Below are 21,345 nucleotides of genomic sequence, written 5' to 3'. Positions count from 1 at the left end.
TATTGCTTTTTCGATATTTTTTTATTGTGAATTTTCTAATTTATTATGGAAAAATCGGATTTATTTATGGAAAATTCGAAGTTATTTGGTGGGAAAAATGGCTTTTTTATTGCAGCAGTTGATTTATTCATTGCATTTTTGACTTTTTTAATTGCTCGAAAATCAATTATTTATGGAAACTTTTGATTTATTTATGCATTTTTTTATTTGTTTATGGAACTTTTGTAATTTATTACTGCTTACACCCCTGTTTCTTCACTGGGACTTTTCGAATTATTTATGAAGAATGATCACTTTCTTATGAGTCGTTTATATTTTAGCCGCAGTAGTTTGACAGATTTGCCATGCGAAAACTGTTAAAAAACGCAAACAGAAACGGAATGAACGCTATGTGTACCAGGCCTAAAGCCTCCATTAAACAAACATAAACTACCTATAACCCCCTGGAAGCTCTCTGAAACCCCCTTAAACCCTATGAAATCCCATTTAAAAGCCCCCGAGACTATCAAGAACTTTTCTTAGACAGCTGGAAACCTCCTTGAAACCCACTTAAACGACTGAATATTCTCCTGAAACTCTGCTGAAGGACTCCGAATCCACCTGAATCGCACTGAAGCCTTTGCAAAAGCCCCCTACGATTTCCAGAAGCTTGTCCTTGTTTCCCGAAAACTCTCCAAAATTTTCCGGATTCCTGATGCTTTTCTGCAACTTCACGAAACCCTTCAAACCGTCTAGAGCTGAAGTATCTGAAAACACCATGAAACATCTCTGGAGAGAACCACCCCACCCAGAAACTTTCTTCAAATGTCGGGATCCTTCGTAGCCCCCTTAATTAATAGCTCGTAGGATTGAGGAAATAGAGGAATGATGTTTTATGCAAAGTTGATGGGAATGACCTGCGCCATCTTTTGACAGTTAGAGTTTTCGGATCAATCCCCTAAAAGTGAGATACAAAATTAATGTTTTTAAATTGATGAGATAGACGGTTGACGTCTTCAGCAAAGTTGTAGCGTTTTTTATTCAAAAAAAAAAACAGTTTGTTAGAACAAGCAGAAATTTAGTAGTTTCAACATGAAATAATGGATTGTTTTGAACGACTTTACATTTGCCACTAACAAAGCCGGAATTTGATTGTGTTGGTGACGCACTACACTTCTTAAGGAGAAACTTCAGAGAATACGCATATGGCTGTCACAATGACCGATTTGGACCCCTACTCACGTTTTCAAGAGCACCAATCTTAAAAATTCGTTAACAGATGCTCGATTTGGAAAAGCTGCCTCTTTTTGCAAGTGAGCAAAGCCAGGATTAACAAGTGCGGCTTGATTCGATGCTTCGTTGGTCAAATTTGTCCCTTAGAAGTTTGTATGAAAATTTGCAATGGGATTTCTTGATGTTTCACCTTAAATTCGCTAAAGCGCGAGGTGGCTTTCAGTCCCCATAAACATTCTGAAGCTCATTGAAACACCTTGAAACACCATGAAACTTTTCCAAAAACCTCCAGAAACTTCTTTCGAAGCCCCAATCCGCTAAGGCGTTCTCAATTCCGCTAAAACGCCTTGAAATGTATCTAAATCTCTCTTAAAGTTCTCTTGAAGCTACAGAGCCTTCATAAAAATCCCTAAAGCTCTCTTGAAAGTTTCTGAAACGCCTTAAAACCCACAGGAACTATATTTGACCCTCTATAAGCCCTCTGGAACTCCCGAGAATTGTCTCGAAGCCTCCCGAAGTCCCTGAACCTACCCCTTTAAGGACAAGGTATTTCTAGAGCACCGTTTTTTAGAACCGTTTAACGGATTTGGATGAAAATGCATCACGCTAATTGTTCAGTGGTTGTCAACAGCGTGATGCATTTTAATCCAAATCCGTTCAACGGTTCTAAAAAACGGTGCTCTAGAAATTTTGAGCTATGTACTCCAAATACCTTGTCCATAAAAGCACCTCAATTTCCCAGAAACTTATATTATCCAGCAGCATGGTCTTGCAAAATACCCGTTCCCCGTGCATTTACCGCTTCGGCTGTGTGTATTTTTGTGTAATATTTATTTTAGGGTGAAAATATGACGAAGCCACACCTCAAATTTTTAGAAGCACAATTCTGAAGAACCAAATTACGGTTTGTGTAGAAAAGTAGATCAACTTTTGGTCAATTTCGTTGGCATAGTTTGATCATTTCGTACTTTCGAGTAGTGTTCTTGAAAATTCGAGGTTCTGCTTCGTTTTATCTTCATCCTTAATCGACTTGAAAACTATATATTCTGAAGACGTAGGCATCTTTTCATAAGCCTGATGGACAGCATCATATGCGTGAACTAAAGCGATTTGCTATAAAATGTTTCTCGATTTATTGATATGTGCACGTTAACTAGTTCTCACTGTCTTTTGGAGTCTAATAAACGTAGTTCAATGACAAGAAAATCTACTCTAAAGCATGATATAGAATCGATAATTTCTAAAGCTATATGTATAATAAACTCTATTGATATGTAATACGAACATCAATTATTGATAGTACTCACCTCGCGTTGTGACCCAACAAGATGATATTTCTGGAAAAATAGCGAAATATGATTTCGTATAAGAAAATGTAATGTTTACGTGTGTATAGAGGGGTAGCAGTATACGGGGGAGTGGGAGGATAGATCGTTAGGATGTGGGGGAACGAACACACAACATGGGCTTTTCTTCAGTGTCTAGAACCTAGGTTAAGGAGCATTTGACGGAAGGGCATCACTCCACATCTCAATAGTCTAGCTTGTGTTGTGTACGTCTGGGAATGTGCCTTACAGTTGGCTACCATACTAACTGAAAACCTAGCATTGGAATGAGAAACGTTTCTCTACTCGGATGGTGGGTCTTCCTCTGGGTTGTTCATTAGATACGTTATCATTTTGAAAGTAGATGGTGATTCTGCCCCAAATGTAACACAAAACTTTATGTGGACAAAAGTGTACGACGGAGAGCAAGGACTAGTTATGAACAAGTAAATATTAAAATCGAAATTTGTCATACATGACCGAGCAGGGAACTGAAATGCGAATTGGTCATCAATTTTTCATATGCCATTGTTATTTATAAGGCTAAGGCATCCTCCCCTCGCGAGGAATTGGACGACTGCGAATGACCTTGAGGCGACATCGGCAAAGTTTGTCGGGCGTTGGTTGGTTGGTTGGTTCTTGATGAAGGCGCGCTAGGCCTGGAGAATTATCCGGAGTAGAAAGCATGCGATTTTTACGCGCTTGAACACGCGTCTACCTACTTGGGACCTGTAGGGGTAGGGTGGGGCTAATTTCAAAAGATCTCTCCGATATATGATTTCCCAAGTGGAAAGTGATCCACTAGTCGAAATAAGTCTGCTGTACAAAAATGAGCGATTTCGGTTGATATTTAGGGGTGGCGCAAAGGGTTCAAGTGAAATTTTTGCTAGAACAAACTTTAAAAAAACATTTTTAATTTAATTTTCAAACTTATTTTTTCTAGACTAAATCGGTGATTCTAGAACCCAATTGGGCCGAATTTGTGCTCAAAATTGCGATATCTCTACTGGTTTCTTAGATATTTGAAAAAAATCTCGTTTTTTAGTATTTTTTTGGGTTAAGTACCAAAATATGACTTTTTTCAAATATCTCGGAAACCAGTGGAGATATCGCAATTTTGAGCACAAATTTGGCCCAATTGGGTTCTAGAATCACCGATTTAGTCTAGAAAAAATAAGTTTGAACATTAAATTTGAAATATTTTTTGAAAGTTTGTTATAGCAAAAATTTCACTTGAACCCTTTGCGCCACCCCTAAATATCAACCGAAATCGCTCATTTTTGTACAGCAGACTTATTTCGACTAGTAGATCACTTTCCACTTGGGAAATCATATATCGGAGAGATTTTTTGAAATTAGCCCCACCCTACTGTAGGGGGGAAGCCGTGCCGGCCCGTAAATTAACTTGGTCACGAGCGACAAAATATTGATTGTTCAAAGGACGGCTGGCAAAGTGAAAAGTAAGCTTTGTCCTTCAAGTTTACTGTGTGTCGGAAATAAACTTGAAAGGCGCAATTTTAATCAAAGGAAATCAACAGTGTGTCACGTCACATCATCAATCAAAAAAATGGGTGGATCAAATATAGAAGAGAATGGTTTGGAAGGTTTTGAAGTAGGTATACGTGTATGGATTAAATTAAGAAGTATGCATGATTGAGTTCAAATCAGTTAAGTGAAATTTAGAATGTCTATATATTTAGCATGTTTTAATTATTATTATTATTATTATTATTATCTTTATTATCGAGACTTTCAGCCGATGGCTGGTTCATCTCCGAATATGTTTTAATCTTTTAAGCTTAGAACAACGTTTCCCTAATTTTTTATGGGCTAAGGTCATGGACTATTTCTATCTTGTATCCTATCGAAATACCCGTATCTGTCAAAGGATAAGCTTTTCAGGGCGGAATTAATGGTTACACCCATTCTATTTCTACCGTTTGTTGTCTGTTGTAAAAATGCCCTACGTAACAAACCGAATGATATTATTTACTATAGCACCGACCATCCGTAGAGAGAAAATTCATTAAGTGTTTTTTTTTAACATTAACACTGTGTCCGTACAAAATGCAACTCGTACTGCTTGCATGGCATAGCAAACACATACACATACAAGTGCCTTCCGGGGGAATAGGAGTAGGGGGTGTAAGGAAGGATGCTTCCGGTAGCTGTGGGAACATTTATCTATTGAATTTATTTTCTAAATATTACACGGATCAACACTTTTCTGTCCAGCTCTATACTTCACATTTTTGCTATAGTATTCGACCAAAAATTCATAAAACTGAAGTTTTGACCATCCTTGATCATCTTTTAGGTAAAAGACGCGATATCTATCAAAAATGAAAAAAAAAATGTACTGTTGAGTATCAGATATAAAATAACTGCCAAGGAATCGAGTAACTTTCGCAAAATGAAATTTTTATAAAATGATGTTTCTTAAAATAACTTTTTATATTAAACCCTATAAAGTCTTGGTTGTACTTCTTTGTTGTACTGATTGCAATTCCAAATTATGATTCTTGATTTATAATGCTCCTAAAGCTTCACATTGCACAATGATCCTAATCCACGTTTTAGCAGGAAAAACTTCATGCCTCTGTTATCGTGCTTTATGTGCTTAATGTCTTTGGTTGTTTGCAATTGATTGCTGCATATTTTCCCAAATTTTTTGGTTAGGGTGGTCCACGTCCTTCGAAACATTTGAGAGCAAGTAACAACGCATATTTGTTCTGAACATTGCATGTAGCTAGGTCTTGTTATTCAAATGTTATGGGCAATCTTAGCAGAAAAACAACGATGTTTCAAAAATCCTATATCTTATGGGGTAAGTACGATGAAAAATTCTCTACCAAATTAATACACTTGTCACACAAGAGTCACGGCGGCGCAGGATCTTGTTATGCATAAGTCACTGTGACTTGCTTCTAACAAATAAATACTTACTCGCTAGAAGTAAGTCACAGTGACTTCTGCGCAACAAAAACCTGCGCCGCCGTGACTCTTCTGTGACAAGTGTGTTACTTGAGTAGGTAGCATTTGAAAGGTCACATATAAGACCATATTTGGAGCAAAAACTACGAAAGCGTTTTTTTTTTGAATTGGAATAAATCGATTTCAAAAATCCCCGTAAATATCAAAAAACTACATATAATTCATACAATTTCAAAGATAGGGTCATACTGTCTTCGGCAAATTGGAGGTTTTTGGCAATAAAGTATCAAACGAAAAAACTAGTGAAAACCCGTTTTTCAGGGATCACCCCAAGGCAAAACAAACAATTTGCTACTACGTTCAATTCAAGAGCTAGATAAAATGTGTCTTTGGCAAAGTTGTTCGAAATAACATTGCTCGGCATCAAACTAAAAAGTATTCCAGATTTCAGCTAATCTATGGACCACCCTAATCAAACATTTTGGGAAAATATTCTCTGAAGACACTAAGTTTTTGAAAGTAACGATAACAGAGGTATGAAGTTATTTCCTGCTAAAACGTGGATGCGGAACATTGTGTATTGATCACTTAACCTAATGTCCAGTGTGTTCGTTCACTAGGGCACTACATGAGCGATTCCAATTGGCAGCTGTACTTACTTTTTCCGCTATAGCTCTACGAAAAACTCGGGAGATTCCATTCGAAAAGCCTTCCACGGAATTTGTTTGAAAGTTCTTCCATGGATTGGTTCAGGGTTTTCTCTAGAACCACATTCGGAATTTGCGTTAGGGAATCCTTAAGAAATTTCTCCAAAAAATCCTCTAGAAAAGCTTAACAATACCGTTTTTTTTTTTATAAAATAAAAGAGTTCTTCCAGAAATTTTACAAGGATTTTTTTTTCGAAAATCTTCCATAGACTCCTCCAGAAATTCCTACGAAAATTACTTTAGAAATTCTAATAGGGATTCTTTAAAAAAAAATCCTTCAGAAATTCCTTATGACGTTTCTCCTTAAATTTGTCCAAGGATTCAAAGTCTAAGGAAATTTGCATGGAATTTTTCCATAATTAATCCATTAATTCCCTCAGAAAACACTCCAGGAACTCAGTCTTAAAATCGATCTAGTTTTATTCAGAAACTCCTTCGGCGGTTATGTTTATTTTCAGAAATTCTTCCAGAGATTCCTTCTCAAATTTCTTAAGAACTTCATTCAGATATTCCCTTCTAAATTTCTCCAGAAATTTCTCCAGGAATTCTTAAGGTAGATTTCTGTAGGTTCCTTCTGGAACTCCATCAGGAATTTATTTAAATTTTTTTTTCTTAATATTCGTTTAAAAACATCGCAAATTTATCCAGGATTTCCATCAAAATTTTTTCTATGGAGATTATTCATATATTCTTTCAAAAAAAAAAAATGGAGGTTTTTGGCAATAAAATATTAAACAAAAAACTTGTGAAAACTCGTTTTTCAAGGATCACCCTTAGCCAAAACATAAAATTGGCCTACTACGTTCAATTCAAGAGCTAGATAAAATGTGTCTTCGGCAAAGTTGTTCGAAATAGCATTGCTCGGCATCAAACTAAAAAGTATTCCAGATTTCAGCTAATCCGTGGACATTTTGGGAAAATATTCTCTGAAGACACTAAGTTTCTAAAAGTAACGGTAACAGAAATCTTCCATGGATCGGTTGAGTGTTTCCTCTAGAACCACCTTCGGAATTTCCGTTAGGGAATCCTTCAGAAATTTCTCCAAAAAATCCTCTACAAAAGCTTAATGGAATATGTCCTCGAAAATTCCTTCATAGATTTTTCAGGAATTCGAACGTGATTTTTTTCGGAAATCATAAACGGATTCCTTCTACAATGCCGTTTTTTGAGAAAATCAAAGGGTTCTTCCAGAAATTTTCACAAAGATTTTTTTAGAAAATCTTCCACAGGATTTTTTTTTTCATAAATAATCCATGGGTTCAAGCGTGGCCCACATTTATATGAAAAACAAAAAAATGAAAAATGCCAAGTCATACCTCCTTAATTATTTGTTTTGGACTCCCAGAAGCTACGTTCAAAATTTTAGCAAAATCAATAAAGCCTAAGGGGGCGCTCAACGAGCTTGAAGTGTGTACGGGAAATCTTGGAGAAATGTATTCAGAAATCTTAAGTTTTCGAATTTTGCCGCTAGGTTGCGCTGTAAACGTTCAATATTGAAACCCTTTGGTATTATTGTAGGTGACTATATACCAAATAACTGTCGAAGCAACGTGATCCAACGTCTGTGAAAAAAAGTTATACCCTAGGCAAAGTGAGGCAAAGTGTTGAGATTTCATTATTGATATTATTCCTTTACATGTACTGGCAAAATATCAATAATGTTTCACCCCCCTTTACCTCACTTTACCTTTGAATACTTAACGCTTACAGCGCCACCTAGTGTTAACATTCGAAAACTTAATTTGTCTGCATACATGTGGCCAAGATTTCCCATACAAACTTCAAACTCGTTCAGCGCCCCTTAGGCTTTATTGATATTGCCCAAATTTTGATCGTTGCTTCTGGAAGTTCAAAACAACTGATCCAGGAGGTGAGACTTGGCATTTTTCAAAAGTTTTGTTTTTCATATAAGAGTGGGCCACCTTAATGGATTCCTTCAGAAAACACTACAGGAAACACTTCCAGGTCTAAAAATCGATCAAGATTTGTTTCAGAAACTCCTCCGGCGATTAGTTTTTTTTTCAGAAATTCTTCCAGAGATTCTTTCTGAAATTTCTTCAGGACTTCATTCAGATATTCCCTGCTGGATTTCTCAAGAAACTTCTCCAGGATTTCTTGAGGTAGATTTCTGTAGTTTCCTTCCGGAGCTCCACCAGGAATAACTTTAAAAAAAATTCTTAAGATTCGTTAAAAAAAATCATCGCAAATTTCTTCAGGGTCTCGATTAGAATTTTCTACGGAGATTTCTTCAAACATTTTTTTAAAGATTCCTTAATATTTTTTTATTGGTCTCTTCAGAAAATTTTCCAGATATTCATTCAGAATACTATAGAATTGTGCTGAAATAAATCCAGGGATTCCATTCCCACATTAATGTGTCCAGAAATTTCTTCAAGGATTTACCCAGAACATACTGCAGGAATTCCTCCAGAGAATGTTGCATCACTACTTTCGGTGATTTAGACAGGAATTTATCCAGAAGCTCATACAGAGATTCCTTCAGGATTTCCTCCATGTACCTGATACCCCAGAAATTTATCCGACATTTTCTCTCAGGATAACTCCAATAATTTCTCCACGGATACTTTAAGACATTTTTATTTCAAATATATGAGCAATGAATTTCTTCTTTGCCGACGTTAATCTGTGCGATTTTTTTTTATAAATTCGTCCACCGATTTCTTCAAGAATACTTTCCTCCAAGACTTAATATTCAAGGATTTCTGTAGGAATTGGCTTGCAAGGGTTTCCAGAGCAGTTTTTTCCAGGAAACTCTTAAAAAGAAATTCCTCTTAGGATTCCTTCAAGAATTTCCCTGATATTTCTTTTTATATACTTGCAGAGATTTGGTCAAAAGTGCTTCCTTAGAATTTTACAGGGATTCTTCTTAAAATTTCTTCAGAAATTTTTGCTGGAATTCCTTATGAAATTGCTTTAAAAAAAATGTTTATCTCCAGAAATTACATCAAAATTTTATAGATTTTTTTTAAAGTTATTCGATGGAGTTTTTTCTTAGAAATTATTCCAAAAAAATCTTTACAAATCTTAGAAAGATTGCTTCGCAATTCTTTTCTAGGGTTTTATCAACAATTATTCTTTTAAAAATTACATCAGTGATTCCTGCAGAAATTCCTACAAGGATTTTTTGTGCAATTTGCTCGTGCAGTTTCATCAGAAATATCTCCTGCGATGTCTTAAAATATCTCTGCAGAATTTGTTCAAATATTCTCCCTCAGAAGTTCCTCAAGAAATAGCTCAAATATTATTGTAGAAATAATTAGGAAAATCCTAAAGGAATTTCTTAGAAATCCTAGAAGGATTGTTTCTAGAAATCTTTCAAAAAATTTCTAGAAATACCTTCGGAAATTTTTTAGAGGAATTGCTGAACAAAAATTCCTGAAGTTATCTCTTGGTCTATTCCTGCATAAATGCCCTAGAGAAAACCTGAAGAAACACCTTAAGATACATTTTGGGGATTCGTATAAAATACGAGGATAAATTTCTGAAGGGATCTTTTAATAAATTCTGCGGAAATTGCTGGTAGAAATTTGAAAAAAAATCCCTCAAAATATTTTTGAGGGATTTCTGGAGGGTTTTCGGCAGAAATCTTTGGAAGAACTCTTGAAAAAATCTCAGAAAAAATAAATAGTATTTTTGAAGGGATATTCTGGAGGAATTTTCAAGGGCACCACTGAATTTTTGATGAAATCTTAAAAATAATACCTGGAAGAATTAGAAAATTTTCTGCAGGTATTAATAAAAAATTTCTTTTAAATTTTTTGAAAATTAAACTGAATAGATTCTTGAGTGATTTCAGCGGCGCTTGTTGAGAGAATATATGAAAAAAATAATAATAAAAAAAAATGAGTGCAGTCAGGTTTTTTTTACGCGGGGGATACGTACCGCGTAAAAAGAAAACTCAGTTCAAAATTCAAATAACCGCGTAAAAAAAAGTCTCACCATTTCTCGACGAATCATGCAAAAATAAGACGATGAAATTTTTTTATATGGAGTTTTCATTTACGCGGCCGTGTAAATGAAAACCGCGTAAAAAAGACCTGACTGTATGTTATCCAAATCAATGCCTGGAGGAATACCTGAAGGAATTATTGTAGGAACACCTGGAGGATAGTCCAGAAGAATCTTTATAGGAATTCCCAAATAAATGCCCGAGAAAATCACTGAATTCAAGCTAAAATTTCTGAAAAAAACTAAATATCAAAGGGAAAACCTTAGAAGAAATTCTAAAAGAATCTTGGAATATTTGTGCAGAAAAATATCCTGAAATTGCGTCGTTTTTTAAAACGTTTGGGAGAAGTTCTTGAATAAATTCTTAACTTTCGGAGGAATCCTGAAAAAAAAAACTCCTGGCAAAAATATCGGCAATTTTTCTGGAGGAGTTCTTAAGAGAACCACAGAAAAGATTGCAACCTATTTTTCCGATGGAATCTTTGAACTGGAAAAACTTGTAATTAGAAGGCACGAAATGTTGCTAATTGACAAATTGAGAGATGAAATTTGTGAAAAAAATCGCGTTCTGGTGGGATTCGAACCCACGACTCCGTATTCGCTAGACCGGCTCTTTAACCAACTAAGCCACAGAACAGGTAATGGTTCTGCGGAATAGAAAGCCAAACTGACTCCGAAGCCGCACCGTGAACACTCCTATTTCACAAACTCATCTCTCTTTTCGGCTTAGATGCCAATCCTAAACATAATTAGACACCAGCAAAACAAACTGCCTGGTGGCTAGGTATGCGGAGTGCGAGAGTAAGTCTCGGCTTCATATAAATAATTCGCTCGCACTTGTAGTTAGTGGGCACAAATAGGAGTGTGTTGTGGATTGGCATCTAAGCCGAAAAGAGAGATGAGTTTGTGAAATAGGAGTGTTCACGGTGCGGCTTCGGAGTCAGTTTGGCTTTCTATTCCGCAGAACCATTACCTGTTCTGTGGCTTAGTTGGTTAAAGCGCCGGTCTAGCGAATACGGAGTCGTGGGTTCGAATCCCACCAGAACGCGATTTTTTTCACAAATTTCATCTCTCAATTTGTCAATTAGCAACATTTCGTGCCTTCTAATTACAAGTTTTTCCAGTATGTTTCAGACATACCAGCTAATCTGGTAAAATGCCAGTAAAATGGGCAATATGTATCATTGGAATCTTTGAAATGCCTAGAAGAACCGGAAAACCCTCTGCAGGTATCCAAACGAAAATTTCTTTATACTATATTTGAACATGATAATGAATAGACTTAGGATTAATTTTTGCAGCGCTTGTTGAGAGAATATTTGAAAAAAAAAAATAAAAAAAACTGAGCATGTTATCCAGTGCCTGGAAGAGGATCTGAAGGAACTACATATTGTAGGAACCCCTGGAGGAATTGCTGGAGGAACTTTCAGAAGAATCTCTTCAGAAATTCTAGAGGAATTTCTAACTAAATGCACGAGCACATTCCTGAATACATGGAGTAATATTTGAAGGAACTTTTGGTGAAATTCGAGCTATAATTTCTGAAAAGTTTCCGCATTCTGGGAGTCCAAAACAACTGATTTTGAAGGTAAGACTTGGCATTTTTAAAAAATTTTGTTTTTCATAAGTGTGGGCCACCCTAATGCAGTCACCAAACTCCTTGGATCGACAAAGGTTTTAATTCGTCCCTACGTTTCGGCAATGTTTATTGCCATCTTTAGGGGAAACTGAGGGATTTTATTGTAGAATATTTGCTCTTAATTTTTGTTTTTCGTTCTGGTGTAAACTTACAATCACTTGGTTCGTTCTGTGTCTGTAGTCTTTGCTAAACGGAATGTTTGTTTGCGATCTTTTGGTAGTCTGTGCATGTGCTAAAGTTAAATTTGAATTAGTTCGTGGTGTATAATAATTGTTCTACAAACTTACGTTGGGTTTTTTGAAAATTATGTTCACTTATTTTGTTGGCACTGTACTGGAGTATTCAATTGAGCAGTTCCAGTTTAGTCTTCAGATAAGCATTTAGTCGCATGGTGTTGCATTCTATTAAAAATATTTGAACATGATAGTGAATAGATTTTGGAGTAATTTCTGCAGCGCTTGTTGAGAGAATATTTGAAAAAATGAGTAAATAAAAAAACTGAGTATGTTATCCAAAGCAGTGCCTGGAAGAGGATCTGAAGGAACTATTGTAGGAACCCCTGGAGAAATTGCTGGAGGAACTTTCAGAAGAATCTCTTCAGAAATTCTAGAGGAATTTCTAACTAAATGCACGAGCACATTCCTGAATACATGGAGTAATACTTGAAGGAACCTTTGGTGAAATTCAAGCTATAATTTCTGAAAAGTTTCCGCAAAATAATCTGAATTTTAATAATCTGAATAATTTGAAAGGATCTACGAATCTTTGAGCAAAACATTCTCCCCGAGTAGCGCACATGTTCTACAAAAGTATATGCAACTCTTGTATGACCAAATTTGGTCATACAAGAGTAGGATAAACATTTCTAGAGCAAGTGTGCTACTAGGGTCCTGGAATTGCAACCTTAGGAAAAACGTTTGGAGGAATAATTTCTGAAATAATCCCGAAATTCAGAAACGTTTGAAGAAACACACAAAGGAATACAAGCATAAACTTATGTAGCATAAGAAATTTTCTATAGGACCAGTTACAAGATGTTATTTTTTTTGAGAAATTTCTGGAAAACTTCTGCAAAGGTCGCAGGGAAAATTCCTGAGGGGATTTCTGAAAAAGTCCCTCAAGGAACTTCAAAGAAAGTCATAGGGATGCATTCTGAAGGAATTTTAGAAATACTAAGAGGAATCTTTAGAGTAATTCTAGGTATCTGCTTTCTGGTCACATTTCAGATTTTTTTGGTAAATCCTGGAAGAATCTCCAAAGCAGGAATTTCTGGCGGTATCCAAGGAGATAATTCTGGAGGTTTTTTTTTCAGAATATTAGGTAGATTTTTTTCTAAACTCATAGAAGGAATTACAGCAAGAATGCCCTTCCCACGATAATTACAAAAACAATTGTGGAATTATAATGCACGGATGAGTTTTTCCGGAACTTACTCATAAATAAGCGCGATAGTCATTCGCTCAGGGGCGTGCCAGTAATGGGGAGGTAAAGAAATTCCTGAACAAAATTTTCTGAAGCAACTTCTGGAGTAATGTTTGGAAGAGTTTTTGCTGAAATCTCTGGGTAATACCTGGAGATGGAATTCCTAGAAAAATATAAGGAAAACTTTTAGAGGAATTCAAGGAAAAAATTCCTGGAGGAGTGTCTTTCGGAGAGAATCTCCGGAGAAATTCCCGAAAGGAACCTTTCGAAGAGCTCCAACAAAAAGCATTCTTGCAAAAAAAAAGAGTCTGAAATTACGTAGAATTCACTGAAGAAATTTTGGAATAAATACTCGGTGGAGCTTCTGGAAAGTTTCCTACAAGAATTTCTTAAGAAACTATTGAAAAAATATCTGGAGTAATCTTCGATGATACTTCTGAAAGATTCGCTAGAGGAGTTTCTTTACAATATGTTAGTGAATTCCTGCAGATATTTCTAGAAGAATTCCTGGAAAAATCTTTAAAAAATCCTGGAGAAAATTCCGGAGGAATTTCTACAGGTGTCTTTGAAGGTAAGCAAAAATTCAATAATTTGTATGAATGCTCAGTGATGCAACAAGTCACTTTAATATAATAAAAAAAAAACAAAATTTGGTTTTAAGGATTTCTCGGCTATGCAGTCAACAAACTCCTTGGAACGACAACGGTTTTAATTCGTCCCTACGTTTCGGCAATGTTTATTATTGCCATCTTCAGGGGAAACTGAGGGATTTTATTGTAGAATATTTGCTCTTAATTTTTGTTTTTCTTCATTGTGTAAACTTACAATCACTTGTTTCGGTCTGTGTCTGTAGTCTTTGCTAAACGGAATGTTTGTTTGGGATCTTTTGGTATTCTGTGCATGTGCTTAAGTTAAATTTGAATTAGCTCGTGGGGTATAATAATTGTTCTACAAACTTACGTTGGGATTTTTGAAAATTATGTTCACTTATTTTGTTGGCACTGTACTGGAGTATTCAATTAGGCAGTTTCGCCTTAAGATTAGAATTTAGTCGCATGGTGTTTCGATCTCACCGTATCCGGAGGATAAAGTTTTTCGGCTGTGAAACCGGGAATGACATGGCATTTCGTTGTCTAGTGATCTTCAAAAAGCAGAAAGCTTACTTAAAGCTTGAAACGTGTTTGTGATTTATTTTTTAACATCGAAAATTTATTGATTTTTCAAATCAATGCCCTTCCTTATCCCATAACGGAAGGATCAAAACTTCTGTATATGAATTTCTCGTCGAAAGCATTAAAGTAAGAGCTGGACAGAACAAAGTTTATATGTGCTGTTGTACCGTGTTACCAGTGTTTTACTGTTTATACCAGTCAGTATAGTAATAGTAGTAGGTTAGATAGTAGCAGTATAGATATTACTGATAGATTCGATAGCAGTACCAGCAGTAGAATAGTGTGGCCAATATATAAAAACGATTTGATAATTAAACATAACTACAAAAAAGAACATATGGAAATCATAAAAACCGAACAAAAGCATCAACAAATGTAAACTGAAAAAAACAAGCCCAAAAAATGTGCTTATAAAAAGAGGAAATTTAGTACGTATGGAGTCCATATGATAACCATAGTTATAACCACGAAATAGGAGTTGCGAATTCACGAGGTAACGTAGCTTCAGACTAATGCAAACGCTACCATTTTCTGTTGGACGAAATGAACCAAAATTTCCATTGCAAATTGATTAAAAATCTTATGCTTAAATGTTGTGTAAATTGTGACAAATAATCTATAACAGATGTTTAGGTTTCAGCAGACCTGTTCTTTATAAGGAGAAAAAAGTGTTTTTAGAATAGTGAAAAAAACGAAAAAAAAACAGATAGAATATGAAAATTCTGTTGCAGGAAACATTACCTACGGTGGTGATTGATGCCTAGAGATCAACATATGCCGGTTTTGTTGGGTCAAAGGGACAGTCCGAGGATACCTACTCTTTCACGATTCTAGCTGATTCTAATCCATAGTCAAAACAAAGCCAATTGGTGAACGCTACTAGACTATTCAAAGTATTGAAAAATATCCTATTTTACAAGTATAAAAGACATTAGATAATAGTAAAAGTATAGTTAAAGTTAGGTTATTCGATAGAAAATTAGCTAAATAATTTCAAATGTATACAGGTGAGTCGAAATTACAGAAATTACAAACGTTGTAGCGATATGCACTCTGTAGCGAATCTTTCTGAAGAGTACTGTGGATCAAATAATACCAATAAAACTTCCAATTTACCTCTGTGACAACCCTCGAGCGTTTACGAAGATTGCACACGAACGTAAAAAGCAAATATTGGTTGGAAGTGTGTAGGTGCATGATTGTCAGTATGATTTTGGTAACGACCTATTATTCTTCTAAAAAATAATAAAAGTTCAGATGAAATTCTTTGTAGCATTAGATTTTTGTGTACTCAAAGAATAATCGAATCAACAAAACAATAAAAGTCAATACTATACTATGTGAAAAAGGTAACGGAATCGAGTTTTCGCTCATGGACTTCGATATAGAGGTTAGGAAAATAAATACGGGGAAATCAGATTTTGAAACTTGTGTTTTTTCCTACCGAATTTTCGTAATCATTCTCAGTGGAGGAGGAATCGCAACAACAACGATTTCTGAGCAATGCACTAACAGCTTTTCTGTAATTTGTCGATGGAAGGGGAAGAGCACAAAACACAAAGTAGGTTCAGTTGGTTGGTTTGTTTTTGCGTTAATAAATTCAGAAATATATAAAATAATGTATGTAGAAAGGCTGTCTAATATTCGAAAGGATATAAGAAATGAATAACGAGCCGAACTTTCAAAAGATGGAGCATAACATTTTTCAGCATCACCGTCTTTGAAAATGCATTCAAAAATCACATTCATTTGTAAATTAACATAGGTACTTGAATGTTGCAAATCAAAACAACCAAACTAATAATCACAAAAATGCACAAATTGTAAAAGAAATAGAACTACTTCGAAGTAATTTATAAAACAAGTTACATTCCTGGTTTTATAAAGGTTTTAAAAAGGGTTTAAACATCATGCCTACTCATTAGAACCATAATAAAACCTTAAATGTAACTGAGGTCAAGGATGGGAACACTCACTTGGAAAGAGTTACACTCACTTGCAGTTTTCTCAATTCAGAAGCGTGCAATCAAAAAACGATGTATGTACGACTTTTACCTTGTGATTTCGTCTAAAACTTTGCCGAATGGAGCAGGGGTCGCACACGCATACCGAAGTCGTGAGGGAGCTGCGGAGGCAACTCTCCACGAGGTGAATGTAAATTACACTCACCTCGTGGAGAGTCGCTTTCACAGCTCTGTCACGACCTTGGGGTTCGTGTGCGACCCCTACTCTATTCGGCAAAGTTTTAGGCAAAATCACAAGGCAAAAGTCGCCCATACATCGTTTCTTCATTGCACGCTTCTGAGCTGAGAAAATAGCAAGTGAATGTAACTTGTTGCAAGTGAGTGTTCCCATCCCTGACTGAGGTATCTAATCCCAAAGTAAACCTATGGCTCAGACAGAAAGGCTAAGTAAAGAGGACGATAAATGTAACGAACAAACTGAGTTTTCTGAACAAAACGAAACCAATAAAGATAATTGAAGTTTGAATAAATTTCGTGTAATTAGTTTCTACTGAAAAGCGCGTCTATTAGCTCCCATGAATCGAATTCGATTCGTTCAATTTGGTACTAATTTGGAGCATTATCGGACTCTTTTTTTCGGCGGGCGCACGCATAATTAAATTGTCTTCAGTAGTGGTGTAAATAGGCGGCAGTCAGTCAGGGTAAATCGTTCCAAATTGGAAAATGCATAGGGTGGGCTTACCTGAGCAGCCGGGTGATATAGTCGGGCCAGTTGTCGGGGAACATGACCAGGAAGAAACCGACGGCTATTAATATAATACCCGCCAGCTTCATTCCGGCAAAGTGCGCTCCATACAGAACGATGTCCAGTGCTGTTTTACGTGAGAAAATAAACGTATCGATTATACTGTTTTAGAAGAAAAACAAATTTCCATCCTCGTTCTTTTTTATTGGGAAGGGTCAGTTACCTGCCGACACTGGCACAGCCGTAATTAAACCTAGTGTGACGAACATGTTGTACGTAACGGCGCTGCTGAACTGCGTCAAGATGTGGAACACTGCGGGAGTGTAAAATGTTTAGCTCACAGCAATGAGGGTAGATTTTTGCCGGCTGTCTTGCAGTGGTTCAGGTTGCAATCGTGGGATTTTATTCAATATATTTTAGGTATTTTGAACAAACTTTGTTTTAGAGGCTTTCTGATGGGATTCACAATGAAATCGTTAAGACCGATTGGTAAAAATCTAAAACCACAAAGTTGCGTTGAAAACCCTACTGGTCGGTCAACCAGAGTTGCCATCTGAACCACCGTGCCCCGCTTTCGGAGCCGGCAAAACTTACCCAACAGCAGTATGCTGGCCATCAGCAGCACGATCCACGGCAGGGTCTCCCAGGGCATCACCTCCGCTCCGGTGAAGTACAGTGCGATGCAAACCGGCCACAGGATGGCCGCGTTCAGAAAGCCGATGATGGAGAAAGTGAACGCAATTTGGCCGACCGGAGGATCGCCCATTACCTTACGAAACATTACCTAAATAGCGAAGAAAAGGCACAGACAGTTGAGTTTAGTTTGCGGTTGGTTAAATGAGCGCCAGCAAAGTACGTACCTTAAATACTGCATACCCGGCGGCAGCTAGTGCTGCCAGTACTACTCCGCCCAGTGTTGGGCTACCCGTAATTCCGTCCATGTACGCCAACAGAGCGATGCCGGTGTCGCACAGGATGACCGCAACGATCTGAAAAGATGTTCATATTAGAGTTTCCCAAATGTTGAAAAAAAGCTACTTGAATTCTAGATATAACGTTTCTTTAAGAACATTGTTCAGGTAGAGTTCCAAACGGAATTACCTTAAGAGGCAAAGTAGGCTCATAAGATACTTCAGGCTACCCAAAGTTTGAAACAGCATCTTTTTTTTTTCTTCTAAGCCATAGGGGGGAAAATCTGCTACAGGAAGTTTAGGGTAGTGTGGGGTTAAGGCCGTCTTCTACAACACTAGTGAAAGCCAGGACTACTCTCTCCTCGACCCACTAAAACACATTCCTATGGTCGCCAAACCCCTCGTCTCTCCGGAACCACCAAGAAGATATTGCTTCAGAGAGGGGCTAGTGCACATTGCACCCTCAACGTTAGCTGCGTAGCCTAGCAGCAACGAACATCGATGACTCGCTCTAGAGAGTCCATCACGGTAACATTCTGGCGCTTAGCCAGTTTCCCGAGTGGTCCTCGCTACTCCCTTTGTCCTCGGAAGGCGGGCAGAGTCAACCCCGCCCGCGCTCAACTGCTTTGCAGATATCAAGAACTGATGCCCACGTGCAACCCGATCTGACCTGCTGAAGGCAAGGGTATCATTACGCTTCAGGCCCTATCAGCTGCACCAGAAGATTGCTAACAGCAGGGTCTCCACCTACCCCGACCCTTGCCGGGGACCTTTTACCAACCGCGGGCTCGGATCCAACCCAGTAGACCAACGCCATGACAGCACCGCTACCGGGACTTCCACTCCGCGGCCACTTAATCGCTGTAAGGGTCGATCTCGACCGCAGGGCACCGGTATGATCTACGAAGCCGACTTTGAACCCCTGGACCACCTCTTGTACTGCATCTGGACTAGCCATTCTCCGAGTCCACGCGCCACCTCCTCTGTAGTTCCCAGACGATATGGGTGATAGCCGTTGAAACGGCGATCCAGCCAAACTCATCCCTACACATCCTCTGGACCAAGTTGTCCGGGTTTGTGTCCTCCCCGCATGTGGCAAGCATGCGGTCACGTATTATGCGATAACGCGGGCACACGAACAAAACGTGTTCCGCCGTTTCCTCTAAACCATTGCACACTGGGCATTCGGAAGAATCCGCATGCCCAAAACGGTGTAGATACTGTCGGAAGCAACCATGACCTGTAAGGACCTATGTCAGGTGGAATGTGACTTCCCCATGGCGCCTATTAATCCAACTATCTACCCTCGGTATCAACCTATGGGTCCACCTTCCTTTGGTGGAACTGTCCCACGCGCGCTGCCATTTGACCATAGAGGCCATCCTGGCAGTCCTGCGTATGCCTCTTGTGCCGCGCATTTTGAAGCACTCCATGTCCTCACTGCTGAATGCTGGTAGGCATCATACCAGTAATGACGCAGAGAGCGTCGTGTGACACGGTACGGTACGCGCTCGCAACCCTCAGGCACATAAACCTGTAAGTACTTTCCAGCTTCCGTCGGTAGCATTCAGTACTTAGCGCGATGCCCCACGCCGGGCCGCCATACCTAAGTATGGACGTAGCAACACTGGCCAGAAGCTTGCGCTTACTGGCGTACACCGTAGAGCTATTGGACATCATCCGGGACAGTGCCGCAATAGCTGTGGAGGCTCTTTTACAGGCATAATCGACGTGGCTACCGAAGGTACTTATCGTCGATCATCACGCTCAAGTGTTTGACGGAGCGCTTTGACAGGATAGTGTACTCTCCTACACTGATCTCCGTCTAATTTCCTCTCTATCCACTACAGCTCCGACTTCCGGTTGTTAACAACCGTCACCTCTGTCTTGTGGTGAGCCAGCTCCAGTTTCCTGGACAGCATCCACGCCTCCACAACCTTGATCGAGTGATCGGTAGTCAACTTCACCTCCTCCATCGTTTCACCGTAGACTTCGAGCGTAATGTCGTTGGCAAATCCGACAATCTCCACTCCCACTGGGTACTCTAACCTCAACACCTCATCGTACATGACATTCCATAACACCGGACCCAGGATGGAACCTTGCGGGACTCCTGAGGTCATGTGAAAGCACTTCCGACCCACCTCCGTGTCGTAAACTAGTACGCGATTCTGAAAGTAGCTTTCGAGAATCTTCTACAAGTACTCCCAGACGCAAGAGCGCATCGGCAATAGCAGACCAGCTGGCGCTATTAAACGCATTCCTTACATCCAGGGTCACTACCGCGCAGAAGCGAATTCCCCTCCTCTTAGGCTCGAGTGCTTTCTCGGCGGTTTCGCCCTCGGTGAACCTCAACATTCTATTGAGGATGATCTTTTCGAGCACCTTCCCCGCCGTGTCAATCAAACATATTGGTCTATATGCCGACGGGTCTCCGGGTGGTTTCCCTGCCTTTGGCAATAGTACCAGGCTCTGCCTCTTCCAAGCTTCTGGGAAAACTCCCTCGTCCAGGCATTTCTGCATAGCAGACCTGAACATCTCGGGAGTAAGCCGGTGGCCTCCCATTTCTAGGGTGGACTCGCCTAGGCATCACACGCACGTGAGAGCACCGCTACCAGCTCGTCGCCGTCTAAACTGGTTAAGTTTCGCTCATGGCGGAGCGCCTCCCTAAATACCTCTTCGTCAAAGTATGATGTCTTCCACCTGCGAGGGCTTGGCCTTGGCCTTGTCGCCTCTTCTTCTATCCGCTGTTTGCTGTTGTTGTAGTCGATACTGTAGCGAACCGCCAGGTGGTCGCTGTGAGTGTAGCCATCATCTACTCTCCAGTTCGAACTACTTGTTAGGCCAGGACTACAAAAGGTCACGTCAATAATTGACTCCGCTCCGTTTCGACTATAGGTACTCTTGGTACCGACGTTTTCCAAGTCGACATCTAAGATCGCCAGTGTTTCTAGCAGGATCTGACAGCATCTTAGGCAGCTGGACCAGTACACTACTGCACTTTTGCTCGAGCAAAGCTCAATTTTAAGCACCTCCTAAACATTTTGAAAGCTGCCTAAAATACTTCTCGGAACTCTATCGGAACTTACAAGTTCCTAGAAGTAGCGGGGTCTCCAGTTAGCCTTGTGGATAAGGCCGGGACGGGAATTTTTCTTGACTTCCCTGGGCATAGTGTATCATTGTCCTTGCCTCACAATATACAAATTCATGCAATGGTAGGCAAAGAAATAAGAAATTAATAACTGTGGAAGTGCTCAAAGAATACTAAGTTTGAGATAATGCAGGCCAAGTTCCAGTGAGAACGTAGAGCCACAAAGTAGTAGTAGAAGAAGAGGAAGCGAAAAA

General features: G+C 38.7%; 1 protein-coding gene across 16 annotated transcripts in view; it reads right to left on the bottom strand.

Moving 5' to 3' along the window:
- Window positions 1-21,345, bottom strand: part of LOC109408315 (solute carrier family 35 member F3) — a 277,247-nt gene that overhangs the window by 53,405 nt on the left and 202,497 nt on the right. For 9 of the 16 annotated variants that reach the window (XR_009996547.1, XR_009996546.1, XR_009996545.1 and 6 more), the window contains 6 exons: window positions 17,950-18,078; window positions 17,684-17,873; window positions 17,313-17,402; window positions 17,087-17,216; window positions 15,825-15,900; window positions 2,520-2,549 (listed from right to left, as the gene is read on the bottom strand). Coding sequence is in view for 10 of the 16 variants with exons in the window: in XM_062846971.1 (XP_062702955.1) it covers window positions 2,520-2,549; window positions 15,825-15,900; window positions 17,087-17,216; window positions 17,313-17,402; window positions 17,684-17,873; window positions 17,950-18,078 (645 nt within the window). In the remaining 6 variants the exon portion in view is untranslated. The remainder of the gene's footprint in view (window positions 1-2,519; window positions 2,550-15,824; window positions 15,901-17,086; window positions 17,217-17,312; window positions 17,403-17,683; window positions 17,874-17,949; window positions 18,079-21,345) is intronic. The other 7 variants (XR_009996550.1, XR_009996549.1, XR_009996551.1 and 4 more) reach the window with 2 other exon arrangements.

Source organism: Aedes albopictus, chromosome 1, assembly GCF_035046485.1.
Source record: "Aedes albopictus strain Foshan chromosome 1, AalbF5, whole genome shotgun sequence".
Taxonomy (NCBI): domain Eukaryota; kingdom Metazoa; phylum Arthropoda; class Insecta; order Diptera; family Culicidae; genus Aedes; species Aedes albopictus.
Note: the sequence above shows the minus strand (reverse complement) of the source record. Positions and strands in the feature narration are given on the sequence as shown.